This window comes from Cucurbita pepo, chromosome 10 (assembly GCF_057944985.1).
Source record: "Cucurbita pepo subsp. pepo isolate OVF chromosome 10, ASM5794498v1, whole genome shotgun sequence".
NCBI classification, from domain to species: domain Eukaryota; kingdom Viridiplantae; phylum Streptophyta; class Magnoliopsida; order Cucurbitales; family Cucurbitaceae; genus Cucurbita; species Cucurbita pepo.
This window is the reverse complement of record NC_141807.1, coordinates 5,263,790-5,277,343: the sequence shown is the minus strand read 5'-3', so window position 1 is coordinate 5,277,343 and position 13,554 is coordinate 5,263,790. Positions and strand designations below refer to the sequence as shown.

Sequence of the window (13,554 nt, the reverse complement as noted above, 5' to 3'; positions counted from 1 at the left end):
TTTATGGATTTTTTTTAATAAATAAAATAGAAAATTATTAGTTCGTATCACTTTATCACTTAATATTAATAATTTCTCTCCAAAATTACATTTATTTCCCTTTTTATGGATTTTTTTAATAAATAAAATAGAAAATTATTAGTTCATATCACTTTATCACTTAATATTAATAATTTAAAACAATTTAAATATTAATAATTTATCTCCAAAATTACATTTATTTCCCTTTTTATGAATTTTTTTTAATAAATAAAATAGAAAATTATTAGTTCGTATCACTTTATCACTTAATAATTTTAATTTTTAATCTAAAAAATATTAATTTAATTTCTAATATGTACCGAGTATATTGATAAATAATTATAATATCATGACCGGTGATCTAAGTAATAAATTAAATAAATAAATAAAAAATTTCGAGTTTTAATCATGTGATTATATCTATATCTCTTATCATTCCTCGACTATGGTAATTATGGTAAAAAAGTTGTAAAATTCAACGAGAAATTGTAAAAATGTATCGAATTTGCATTTAATAATTATTAATATGAAATAAAAAAAAAATCTGTTTTTTTTTTTTTTTTTTGGGTATGTTTTTAAAGCTTCCGGTTTAATTTGGTTTATATTTACCCTAATTAACCTCAGGAACGGTAAATAGTTGCGGTAGAAATAGTTTACTGTTGCAGGTGACGAGTAGAATGAGGCTATAAATAGGCGCAGTGGCTGTGGCTGATGCAAAAGAATATCACAATTTCTTGTAATTCTTTTCCAAATTCTGCGTTTCCCAGAAAAAGAAAACGCCTCAAGAAGAATCGAATCCCACAGCCCAAATTTCATTACTTCATTCATTTTCTCTCTCATCCTAGAGAGAGAAAGAGAGAAAAAAAACGCCAAAAACTTGAACCCTTCTGTTTGTTACGATATAAATCATTCCTCTGCTTCCATACACAGTGCTAAAAAGCTCCTTTTTCTGAAGAAAAGCCTCTTCGAAACTTGCAGAAACTACTGCTTCCCCTGTCAACTCTGTTTTTTTTTTACCCTTTTTAGATTCTCTGTCTGTCGCCGTCGCCGGCCGCCGTCTTTGGGTTGATCACTGCTGTAATGGTGGCGCATTAATTTCTGAGACTCCACTAGCTAACCCTTTTCGATTTGAGCTCGTTTATGGCGATTTGACCCCACGAAAGAAGAATAAAGTTCTTAAAGGCTTTACTCTGTTTTGAGATTTCTTGCTCTGTTTTGGACTGAACGGTAAACAGATCTGTTTGTTTCTTTTTTGGGTGTTGAAGACAGTGACGTTTCGTGTAAGGTTTGTTGTTTTTAAGGGAAAAATGGGTTTCTTTTTTAAAATGTTTTTGTTTTCCGTTTTTGGATGATTTTGATTTGGGTTACTCTGTTTTTGGATCTGGGAACTTTGTCTTATATTAATGTCTTGTTTTGCGTTAATTTCCAACAGATCTGTAAAGATTTAGACGTTTAGAAAAATGGTGGGACAAACACAAGCAGAGGAAGCAATTGTTCCGACCGCCGCGAACGAGGTGGAGCAAAGCAGCGGAAAGGAGAAAGGGGGAGAACTTGATGGCGGAGAACAACCACAAAACTCTGTTTTCCAAATGAAAAACCTCCTCTGGCACGGCGGCTCCGTTTGGGACGCTTGGTTTAGCTGCGCTTCAAATCAAGTAAAATTCTCCCTTACCTCACCGGAATACAGCTCTGAGTTTCCCCGGGAAACCACTAAATCTCTCTCACTCACTGGATTTTTCCGAATTTTTACAGGTCGCTCAAGTGCTTTTGACTCTGCCCTACTCATTTTCACAGCTCGGAATGCTCTCCGGCATCATTTTCCAGATTTTTTATGGGCTGATCGGAAGTTGGACGGCGTATTTGATCAGTGTTCTGTATGTTGAATACCGTAGCAGAAAGGAGAAGGAAAACGTCAGCTTCAAAAACCATGTCATCCAGGTTCCTCCATTAAAGCTTTCTCAGAAGCTTCGAATTTCATAACCCACTACAGTTTGACTCCAAATGATGAAACGACGCCGTTTTTTTATAACTCTGCAGTGGTTCGAAGTTCTTGATGGGCTGTTGGGACCTTACTGGAAGGCTGTGGGGCTCGCTTTCAACTGTACTTTCCTTCTATTTGGATCTGTCATCCAGCTTATTGGATGCGCAAGGTAACGATATCAAAACCAAAATTATTAAATTAAGTATTTTATTTGTGTTATATATATATATATATATATATATATATATATATATATATATATATATATATATATATATAATTAATTAATTAATTAAAAAAAATTGAAATTGAGCTGAAATTATTTAAAAATGTTTTTGGTGAGGACAGTAATATTTATTACATTAATGACCACTTGGACAAAAGAACATGGACATACATTTTCGGAGCATGTTGCGCCACCACTGTTTTCATACCGTCTTTTCACAATTACCGGATTTGGTCGTTTCTCGGCCTCGGAATGACCACTTACACCGCCTGGTACATGGCTGTCGCCGCCCTCGTTCACGGCCAGGTCCTTCTCTCTCTCTCTCTCTCCGCCGCTCTCTCCGCCTTGTCTATCTCTGAACTCTTGCCTTTTTGTTTGTTTAGGTTGAAGGCGTCACCCATTCGGGGCCGACAAAACTGGTGCTTTACTTCACTGGCGCCACCAATATTCTGTACACCTTCGGCGGCCACGCTGTCACTGTGTAAGCCCCTTTTTTAAAAAAAAAATATATATATATAAAATAAAAATTATATTTGTTTTGTTTATTAATTTATAATTTTGATTAATTATTACAATAAGATTAAGGAAAATGATGACAGGGAAATAATGCATGCCATGTGGAAACCCCAGAAGTTTAAGTACATTTACCTTATGGCCACGCTGTACGTTTTCACTTTAACGCTTCCGTCTGCTTCCGCCGTCTACTGGGCTTTTGGCGACGAGCTTCTTAACCATTCCAACGCCTTCTCTCTACTCCCCAAGAACCGCTTCCGTGATGCTGCCGTTATCTTAATGCTCATTCACCAGGTCCGTTCCATTTCCCCGTTTTCTTATGCTTTGACTTTGACTTTCGCGTTGACTTCTTGTTTATTTTCCTCTTTAATCTGTTGTCTTTAACATTAAACCACAATTTTGGCATTTAAATTTTTAGGGTTTTATGTTTTTACCCATAAATAAATTAATCGAGAATAATGCGATGGTTGCATACCCGAAAGCCCTAAGAAATGCATGGAAAATAGGGTTAGATAGAACCGGTTTTGAAAACACTGTTTGTGAGATCCCATGTCGAAAAAAGGTGTGGAAACTCTCGCTAGCAGACATGTTTTAAAAATCTTGTGGCGAAGCTCTAAACGAAAAGTCCAAAGAGGACAATGTCAGCTTACCTTGAAGTGCGCTTGGGGTGTTACAAATAGTATTAAAGTCAGACACGGGGTGATATGTCAGCAAAGAGGTCGAGCTCTAAAGGGGGAGGACATAAGGTGGTGTGCCAGTAAGGATGCGGGGCTATGAAGGGGGTGAATTGCTAGATCCCCACGTCGGTTGGGGAGGGGTTGTTAGGGACCATGTCAGTTAGCGATGTACTTGGACTGTTACACCCCGCCACCATTTCAAATCCTAATTTCTTTCTTTAACATGCAGTTCATAACGTTTGGGTTTGCATGTACGCCGTTGTACTTCGTATGGGAGAAAGTGATAGGAATGCACGACACAAAAAGCCTGTGCCTAAGGGCGTTGGTGAGGCTGCCGGTGGTTATCCCAATATGGTTCTTAGCTATTATTTTCCCTTTCTTCGGACCCATCAACTCCGCCGTCGGCGCTCTTTTGGTTAGCTTCACCGTCTACATCATCCCCGCCGTCGCCCATATGCTTACTTACAGAAAAGCCTCCGCCAGACAGGTTTGGTTTACTTTAAATTCAAACTTCAAAAAAAAAAAAAAAAAAAAATCATTATATTATTTAATTTATTAATTGTAAAATGATCCGATTCCGGCAGAATGCGGCGGAGAAGCCGCCGTTCTTCCTCCCAAGCTGGACGGCGATGTACGTATTGAACAGCTTCATAGTGGTGTGGATCTTCGTAGTCGGGTTCGGGTTCGGCGGGTGGGCCAGCATCACCAACTTCGTACGACAGATCGACTCGTTCGGCCTGTTTGCCAAATGCTATCAGTGCAAGCCGCCCTCCCAGGCCCCTCCGCCGACACATCGTCCCTGAATCAACTCGACTTTTACTTTGTAACATAACGTCATAATTTTCCTCTTTAAAAAAGGCTTGAATTTTCATGTGTGTGTCTCGGATTTTTGTTCAATTACATTTAATTTTATCTATTACTTCTTAGTGTAGTTCATTTTAATCTCTAATTTCCTAAATTATGTGCTTTTTTAATTTTATTTTATATATAAGTTAATGTGTTATGTCCATGTTCTTATTAATATATCAATATTTTCCTTGTTTTCTCTTATGTATATGTGAGGTTGCGAGGGCAAAATTGTAATTTCCTTCAAATAAAGACGTGTTCTTAAAATGTTGAATTAAAAAAATACCCTTCCACGTTATTGTTTATTTAAAAAAAATAAAATTAAATACCAAAAAATATGTTTAATGTTCTAAAATGGTGTCAAATATTCTTTTTATTTTCGATAACACCCTTAAAAAACTTAATGATAGTTCCACGTTTTAAAAATATTAAAAAAATTTAAAGTAAAATTAAAAAATTTGGAGATAATTTATTAATTTTTGATATTTTTTTTCAAATTTAAAGTTCAAATATATTTATTTTATTAATTTAACATAAAATAAACTAACTAAATATGGTTAATTATCATAAATTAACTTAATATAATTAAATGTTTGAGAGTGGTTGCATGAATAAAGAAGGGAATATGATTTTTTTTTTTTTTAATATTATAATATATCATTATTAAAAAAGAAATTAAATAAAGAAAGAACAATCCTGGAGTATGGGCTTTTAAACTTGTGCCCACAAGTCTAGTGGGCCACATAGTGGGCCGAAGCCTTGAAATTTAAACGAGCCCAATTCGTAGCTATTAATTGCTATTCTCAAACGACATGTCGTTGATAAAGAGCGCCAATCTTATATAGTGAAACTTTGTCGTCGTGATTCTTTTACAGGCGCTTGTTCGCTCTGCTTCATCTTCATCCGTCCATGGCTTCTCTTCCTTTCAGACTGCTTCCTCGTTCTTTCTCTTTCTCCAAATCTGAAACCCTAGGAACATCTCTGCGTGCTTCTTCTACTGGTTCTCTTTCAATCTCTACAACTTCGTGTCCTTCTTCAATTCCTGCTGGTATGTATTTGTTAGCTTGATTCAAGTGTTTTCGTTTCTTCTGTTCACTTTCGATCGCTTAATTTCTGTTCTGTGTGTTGCTTTTTCGGTGTATTGTGGCAGAGGTGATAAGAAAACGGAGAAAGGAAAGCGGTTCAAGCACTCGTTCGGAACTGTATGTGTCTCATCTACTCTCTTCGTTTTCTTCGATTCTTTTTCTGACTGTGAGTTTATTATTAAGAGGATATTTTGCGGTGATAATTAGTTAGAATATATCTCACATATTTAGGGAGTTGTTAGTATAGATTTGATTAACCGTATATTTTATTTATTTACAGATTTAGTTAGATATATATTTTTTTCTATTTTTAGGTATTAGTTGATAGTTTGTATCCTATTTAAACGTGGTAAACATGAATGAAGATCATACTTTCGATTCCAATTCTATTTCTATTTCTCATTCTTAACATGGTATCAGAGCACCGATCTTGGTGTTCTTAAATATCAAAATTTCCTTTATGGCGGAATCAGCCAAATCCAGCTTCAAAATTTCGGATGTTGATTTAACACATCCGTACTATATTCATCACTCTGATCAGCCAGGATATTCACTTGTTCCAATCAAATTAAATGGAGCAAATTACCAGGAGTAAATCAGTTATGCATGCTCTTATTGCCAAGAAGAAAATTGGCTTCATTGATGGCACAATTGAGGAACCGTCCCAAGATGCAAATTCAACCGAATTCGAACTCTGGAATCAGTGCAACAGTATGATAATATCTTGGTTAACTCATTCCGTTGAAGCAGATATCGCTAAAGGCATTATTCACGCCAAGACAGCTCATCAAGTGTGGGTTGATCTTCACGATCAATTCTCACAAAAGAATGCTCCAGCAATTTTTCAAATACAAAACTCGATAGCAACGATGTCACAAGGAACCATGGCGCTGTCAACATATTTCACCAAGCTCAAAGCACTTTGGGATGAACTGGAAGCGTACCGCACACCATTTACCTGTAATCAACGTCAAATACATATTGATCAACGCGAAGAAGACAAATTGATGCAATTGCTCATGGGGCTTAATCAGTCTTATAAAACGGTGAGATCTAACATATTGATGATGTCTCCATTACCTAATGTGAGGCAAGCCTATTCATTACTTGTACAAGAAGAGATGCAGCGTCAGGTAACTTCCGAACCTACTGAGAATTTCTCGATTGCATCAGCAGTGCAAAAGAAAACAATATATTCAAAATTCGCCAAGGACAAAAAGTGTGAACACTGCAATAAAAGTGGTCATACAATCAATGAGTGTCGAATTCTTAAGTTTCACTGTAACTTTTGTGATAGAAGGGGCCATACAGAAGATCGGTGTCGACAGAAAAATAATTCTGGAAGGACAAGACAAGACAATCAACACAATAACCGTGGATATCGATCATCTGCAAATATGGCCGATGTTTCACAGTTGAATACAGAAGAACAGTCACCTAATTCCATTCCAAATTTTTCTTCTGAGCAATTACGACAGATAGCACAAGCCTTATCTGCAATCAATCATCACCCTTCTGGTAATTCCGACAATCACGTCAATGTTGCAGGTTTGCTTTCCATATCTACATTATCTATTAACTCTGCGAGTTCTAATTCATGGATTCTCGATAGTGGAGCTACGGATCATATAGTATCAAAATCTTCTGTTATGACTGAACCAAAGGCTGCCATCATGTCTGCAATAAATTTGCCTAATGGAGAGATAGCACGTGTGTCACATACTGGCAATATTTCTCTTAGCCCTAACCTTCAATTAAACAACGTTTTATGTGTGCCTTCATTCAATTTAAACCTAATGTCGATCAGCAAACTTACCAATAACTTGAAATGTTATGTCACCTTCTATCCTGATTCTTGTGTTATGCAGGACTTGGCTACGGGGAAGATGATTGGCTCGGGTAAACAATTTGGAGGTCTCTATCATATTTCTTCATCTCCAATCAAATCTTCAGCTCATCAAGTATCTCAGTCATCTGATTTGTGGCATTTACGCCTAGGTCATTCTTCCTTTTCTCGTTTTAAATTTCTAGCTGATCAATTGCATCTTAATAATGCGAGTTATTCTCATAATTGTAGTATCTGCCCGTTAGCAAAACAAACTAGGTTGTCTTTCCCAAGAAGTTCAATAACAACCCATTCTGCTTTTGATCTGATACATTGTGATGTTTGGGGACCACATAAAATTCCTACCCATTCTGGTTTGCGTTTTTTTCTCACTATTGTTGATGATTTTACTCGATGTACTTGGGTTTTTTTAATGCAACATAAGTCAGAAGTACATCATTTGTTAATGAACTTTGTTAAATTCGTTCAAACTCAATTTCATACTACTATCAAGATAGTTCGATCAGACAATGGGACTGAGTTCCTATCTTTGCAACCATTCTTTACTTCTTGTGGTATTGAATTTCAGCGCACTTGTGTCTATACTCCACAACAAAATGGAGTCGTAGAACGCAAGCATCGCCATATCCTAAATGTAGCTAGGTCTCTTCTTTTTCAGTCACAGGTTCCACTTAATTTTTGGGGAGAGTGCATTTTAACGGCTGTTTATCTTATAAATAGAACGCCATCACCATTATTATCTAACAAGACACCCTTTGAAGCACTCTACAAACGACCACCTACATTTCATCATCTTAAAGTTTTTGGTTGTAAATGTTATGCAACTATAGTACATCCTAAGCAAAAATTTGAACCTAGGGCAACTCCTTGTGTTTTCGTAGGATATCCTTGTGGTCATAAAGGTTACAAGTTGTATGACATGCAATCTCACAAATTCTTTATCAGCCGTGATGTCAAATTTTGTGAAGATGATTTTCCTTTTTCATCAGCTTCACAAACTTCGACATTAGCTCCTTCGACTCCTGTTGTACCACTTCATGATCCATTCTACTCAAACATCCATCCTCCACCTTCTATTCCTTCACCTCCTACTCCGTCGTCTCCTCCACCTTCTCCAGATTCGCCCACTAATTCCAATCCTATCCCACCTGATACATCAGCTCCACTTCGACGTTCTACTCGTACTAAACAGCCTCCAGCTTGGCATAAGGATTATGAGATGTCTTCTGGAGCCAATCATTTAACCTCTAGCTCAAGTCCCGGCACTGGCACCAGGTATCCCCTTCATCATTACCTTTCATTCTCTCGTTTTTCTCCTACTCAACGTGCTTTTCTAGCTCTTATTACATCCCAGACAGAACCTAAAACCTATGACGAGGCAGTTGGCGACCCGTTATGGCAGCAGGCTATGAATGATGAAATTGCAGCTTTGGAACGTAATCATACATGGTCTCTCGTTCCTCTACCACTTGGTCATAAAGCTATTGGTTGTCGTTGGGTGTACAAAATTAAATACAACTCTGATGGTTCTGTTGAACGTTATAAAGCTCGACTAGTAGCAAAGGGATACACTCAGGTTGAAGGTATTGATTACACAGAAACATTTTCCCCTACAGCGAAACTTACTACACTTCGTTGCTTACTCACTGTTGCTGCTGCTCGAAAATGGTTCACCCATCAGTTGGATGTTCAAAATGCCTTTCTCCATGGTAATCTAGACGAGGAAGTTTATATGTCTTTACCACCAGGTCTTCGCCGACAGGGGGAGAATACAGTATGTCGGCTCCATAAATCTCTTTATGGATTAAAACAGGCTTCTCGCAATTGGTTCTCCATATTTTCTACAACTATACAAAATGCAGGCTACACTCAGTCCAAAGCAGATTACTCTTTGTTTACTAAGAGTAAAGGTACTTCTTTCACTGCAGTTCTAATCTATGTTGATGATATTCTGTTGACAGGCAATGATCTCGAAGAAATTCAATATCTCAAGACTAGTTTACTCCAGAAATTTCTTATCAAAGATTTAGGAATTTTGAAATATTTTCTAGGCATTGAATTTTCTCGATCTAGAAAAGGAATTTTTATGTCTCAAAGGAAGTATGCTCTAGACATCCTTCAAGACACAGGTCTTACAGGAGCACGTCCAGACAAATTTCCTATGGAGCAAAATCTGAAACTTTCTTTAACTGAAGGAGAGAAGTTGAATGATCCAAGTAAATACAGACGGTTGATTGGCAGATTAATATATTTGACCGTCACTAGGCCTGACATAGCTTATTCAGTTCGTATGCTTAGCCAATTTATGCATGAACCAAAAAAACCACATTGGGAGGCCGCTCTTCGAGTTCTGAGGTACATCAAAGGCACTCCTGGTCAAGGACTTCTACTGCCATCTGAAAACAATTTAAGATTACAGGCATATTGCGATTCTGACTGGGGTGGTTGTCGAACTTCCAGACGATCTATTTCTGGGTTCTGCATTTTCCTCGGAAATTCAATTATTTCTTGGAAGTCTAAAAAGCAGACTAATGTGTCCAGATCATCAGCAGAAGCCGAGTATCGAGCTATGGCAAATACTTGTTTAGAGTTAACTTGGTTAAGATACATTCTTCAAGACTTGAATGTTCCACTGTCCGAACCAGCATTATTATATTGTGATAATCAAGCAGCATTACATATAGCAGCCAATCCAGTTTTTCATGAACGTACGAAACACATTGAAATAGATTGTCATATAGTTCGAGAAAAGTTACAAGCTGGAATCATCAAACCGTATTATGTATCGACCAAAATGCAATTGGCAGATGTTTTTACTAAAGCTTTGGGAAGACAACAATTTGACTTTTTGAAGGACAAGTTGGGTGTGATCGACATACACTCTCCAACTTGAGGGGGAGTATTAAGAGGATATTTTGCGGTGATAATTAGTTAGAATATATCTCACATATTTAGGGAGTTGGTAGTATAGATTTGATTAACCGTATATTTTATTTATTTATCAGATTTAGTTAGATATATATTTTTTTCTATTTTTAGGTATTAGTTGATAGTTTGTATCCTATTTAAACGTGGTAAACATGAATGAAGATCATACTTTCGATCCCAATTCTATTTCTATTTCTCATTCTTAACATTTCTCTTTTGTCTTCGATGTGTTCTCTTTCGTTTTTTGTTTTGATTTCTTTTCGGAGGGGAATGATCAGGCAAGGCCTCGGGACAAGACGAAAGGGACGCCGAGACGAAATCAAGATCGAGATTGATGAGTCTCTTTTCTCTAGATAATCTTGGAGCATTCTAATTCTGTTTATTTGAATGTGTTTTTAGATTCAGAAGGTACTTCCACTTCTTATATTCGCATTATTCTTATATAAAATTTTCAGCCACTCATTAGCTTCTTGAATCTGTTGTTCGTTTTCAGTCTACTCGAAGGATGGTCTCTCTCTCTCTCTCTCTCTCGCCTCCTCTTGCTTTTAACCATTTCCGAGGAAGACTCTGAGTTTTGCTGCTTCATAGATAATCTTTGCGTCATTATCAGGCGTTTGTTTCGAAGGGAATATAAGTAATCTTCCTCCTCCATCTTATCGAAAGCTTGAGTTGAGCTATTTGAGATGGTTTTACAAGTTTCTTTCCAATTGTCTTAGTTTGGTTTTACAAGCAAGCCTCAATTGCTTGTTCATCTGCTAAGATCTGAGCGGAGTTTGGGACGATTTATCCATTACTCTCTCTGTAATAGACTAACGGAGATTACCTAGTTTATTGCACATCATACCTTTTAAAAATATAAACAAAGAGTAGTTACAACCTCGGATAGACTGTTTCCTGTGACAAACAAACGGTGAAGTAATCTTTGCCGGCTTTTGCAAATGATATATTTCTTAATTCGATTTCAGCCGTCTATGTTGCTTTTTATATGTGTTTTGGAGGTTTCTAATGTCTCTCTATAGATCGAAAATGTCTTTCCTGATTCATCAGTATCAGCCAAAGCCTTTTAGATAGCTATGTCAGTATCAGAGATAACTGAGGATGAAGAAGAGGTATCTAAGTTTATTGATCCTGAAGTCCAAAAGGAAAGAATCCGACAAATACTCAAGTACCAGAAATCTGTGTATTCTTCATCTTCATCTTCATCTTCATCTTCATCTTCATCTTCATCTTCTTCTATCTCAACCTCGGCATCATCTTCCAGAAGCTGTAGTTTACTAGACTTGATGAAAGCAGGAAACACTTCTCTCAGGAGATTATTTGACATGCAGCATACTAGTTTGGCCACCTATTTTGATAAGTACAGTGGATCACCCACGATAAAGCCTATACCATTATGGGGCAGTGATTCTGATGTAGAAACCTGTGATGCTTGGGCATCCATCAAGATCGGACTCTCACATGATTCTAGATCTCGCGGAACTAATTGCACATCAAATGGTATTTTCATGGACAGAAACACAGGGCCTCGGAATAGCACGGTAAGGGTTAACAAACACAAGTTAACTAGGAAAAAGTCATTTCGGAAGCTACCTGGATTTGGTCTGCTATGGAGAAGCGGAAGATTTAGAGTCCGGATCAGGTGGAGACGACTTCGAATTATGATATGTGGTAAAATATTCTAATGTTGACTAGAATTGTTTACTGATCTTTGATGTTTACATTATAAGGAATTTCTGCTCTAGATGTCTTCAGTACAACACCCGTGTCGGCAAATCTCCTTGTTATATTGACTAATCTTGAGATCTGTCCATAGGCCCCAGCTCCGGCTAGTGAATTCGACGGTGATGACTGATCATTTCTGCCGATCAAGGTATTTCAATGGAAAGCTAGAATTGGGTCCATTTGACCCTATTTTGATATTACAGCTGCGTTTTGACCATAGCTGATCAAACCGATCCTAATGTATCTTGATTTAGTGGTTCTGAAATATTTTCTAGCGGTGTCATACTACCTGGTGTCTGGCTTTAATACCATTTGTAACAGTCCAATCCTTGTTGGCACACCACATGTGTCTGACTCTGGTATCATTTGTAACAGTTCAGTCCTCGCTGGCACACCACCTGTGTCTGGCTCTGATATCATTTGTAACAGTCCAATCTTTGTTGGCACACCGTTGGCACACCATCTGGTCCTCTCGGTGGGCTCTCACTAGCACACCACCCTGGCTCTGATATCATTTGTAACAGTCCAATCTTCGTTGGCACACCATCTGGTCCTCTCAGTGGGCCCTCACTGGCACACCACCCAGTGTCTACAAATAATTTCTGCTTTGGCTTGTTACATATCATCGTCAGCCTCATGATTTTTAAAATGGTTATAATATCTGCTTTGGCCGGTTACATATCGTCGTCCGCCTCATGACCTCATGATTTTTAAAATGGTCATAATATCTGCTTTGGTCTGTTACATAGTCACCTCATGATTTTTAAAATGATCTTTTAGAGAGATTTTCCTGTTACATATGGTCGTCAGTCTCATGATTTTTAAAATGCATCTTTTAGAGAGAGATTTTCATACTTTGTTGATTTTTAAAATGCATCTTTTAGAGAGATTTTCATACTTTGTTTGATTTATTTCTCTTTAAACGAGAGATTTTCACACTTCGATTTATTTCTCTCTTTAATCAACGACCTTTAAAATGCGTCTTTTAGAGAGATTTTCATACTTTGATTTATTATTTTCATACTTTGATTTATTTCTCTTTAAACGAGAGATTTATTCATTTCTCTCTTTAATCAACGACCTCGATTTTTAAAATGCGTCTTTTAGAGAGATTCACACTTTGATTTATTTCTCTCTTTAACCAATGTACAACCTCACAACATGTGAGATTCACACTTTGATTTATTTCTCTCTTTAACCAATGTACAACCTCACAACATGTGAGACATCTTAGGACAAGTGAATGATAGTGCGGCAAAGAGCATCCCTTCCCTTCTGAGGCATCTTCAAACCTTGATGCTTCTCCAAATGGGCGATTTTGTTGAAAGCATCCCTTTTTTGAAATGCATTGTGGCAGGCAGTTGTTACTCTTGTTTTGAACTTCCCGACACAGTTTCAATCTTCTCGAGATTGAAGTGGTCGAGAGAGAAGACCAACCAGTTCAATTTTGGCAATTTCAATCTTTTTTGAGTTTTTTCCTATGTCTTCTGTTAAGAACCTACCGCTAGCAATATTTGTTAAATTTAAGATTTCTCTTCTGCATTTTTCAATGCAAGGTTAGGGAGAGCTTTCAATTCTATATTCAATTCTATATTCTTAAAGCTCTCTTCCGTACTTTTAAATGCACTTTTCAATCAATATAGAATCTCACAATTATTTACTAACGATAGAGTTTGAAATATTGCATCCAATCCATCAAAAAAGGGAAC

The 13,554-nt window shown here is 37.1% G+C and overlaps 3 protein-coding genes across 10 annotated transcripts; all 3 read left to right on the top strand.

The window, feature by feature from the left end:
• The first annotated feature begins 746 nt into the window (after positions 1–746).
• LOC111803199 (auxin transporter-like protein 4) lies at positions 747–4,354 on the top strand. 3 transcript variants are annotated; one of them, XM_023687499.2, is made up of 9 exons: positions 747–1,248; positions 1,454–1,676; positions 1,774–1,959; positions 2,059–2,171; positions 2,351–2,534; positions 2,612–2,709; positions 2,828–3,035; positions 3,648–3,905; positions 4,003–4,354. In XM_023687499.2, exons 2-9 carry the CDS (start codon positions 1,482–1,484, stop codon positions 4,219–4,221), a joined length of 1,461 nt encoding a protein of 486 aa, XP_023543267.1. In that variant the 5' UTR covers positions 747–1,248; positions 1,454–1,481; the 3' UTR covers positions 4,222–4,354. The 3 variants fall into 3 exon arrangements, with proteins under 3 accessions (XP_023543267.1, XP_023543266.1, XP_023543265.1); XM_023687498.2 differs by having other exon boundaries at positions 747–1,301; XM_023687497.2 differs by having other exon boundaries at positions 747–1,306.
• A 748-nt stretch (positions 4,355–5,102) lies between these two features.
• On the top strand, positions 5,103–13,453 carry LOC111803216 (uncharacterized). 6 transcript variants are annotated; one of them, XM_023687526.2, is made up of 4 exons: positions 5,103–5,312; positions 5,415–5,466; positions 10,402–10,531; positions 10,617–11,087. In XM_023687526.2, the coding sequence occupies exons 1-3, from the start codon at positions 5,174–5,176 to the stop codon at positions 10,478–10,480; spliced, it is 270 nt and encodes an 89-aa protein (XP_023543294.2). In that variant the 5' UTR covers positions 5,103–5,173; the 3' UTR covers positions 10,481–10,531; positions 10,617–11,087. The 6 variants fall into 6 exon arrangements, 5 of the variants coding, with proteins under 5 accessions (XP_023543294.2, XP_023543293.2, XP_086983645.1 ...); XM_023687525.2 differs by having other exon boundaries at positions 5,108–5,312; positions 10,390–10,531; XM_087127519.1 differs by lacking the exons at positions 5,103–5,312; positions 5,415–5,466 and adding exons at positions 11,937–11,993; positions 13,080–13,453 and having other exon boundaries at positions 10,336–10,531; positions 10,617–11,791.
• On the top strand, positions 5,944–7,553 carry LOC111784386 (uncharacterized). Its single transcript, XM_087127517.1, has 2 exons — positions 5,944–6,897; positions 7,218–7,553. Exons 1-2 carry the CDS (start codon positions 5,952–5,954, stop codon positions 7,250–7,252), a joined length of 981 nt encoding a protein of 326 aa, XP_086983643.1. The 5' UTR covers positions 5,944–5,951; the 3' UTR covers positions 7,253–7,553.
• Positions 13,454–13,554: the final 101 nt, after the last annotated feature.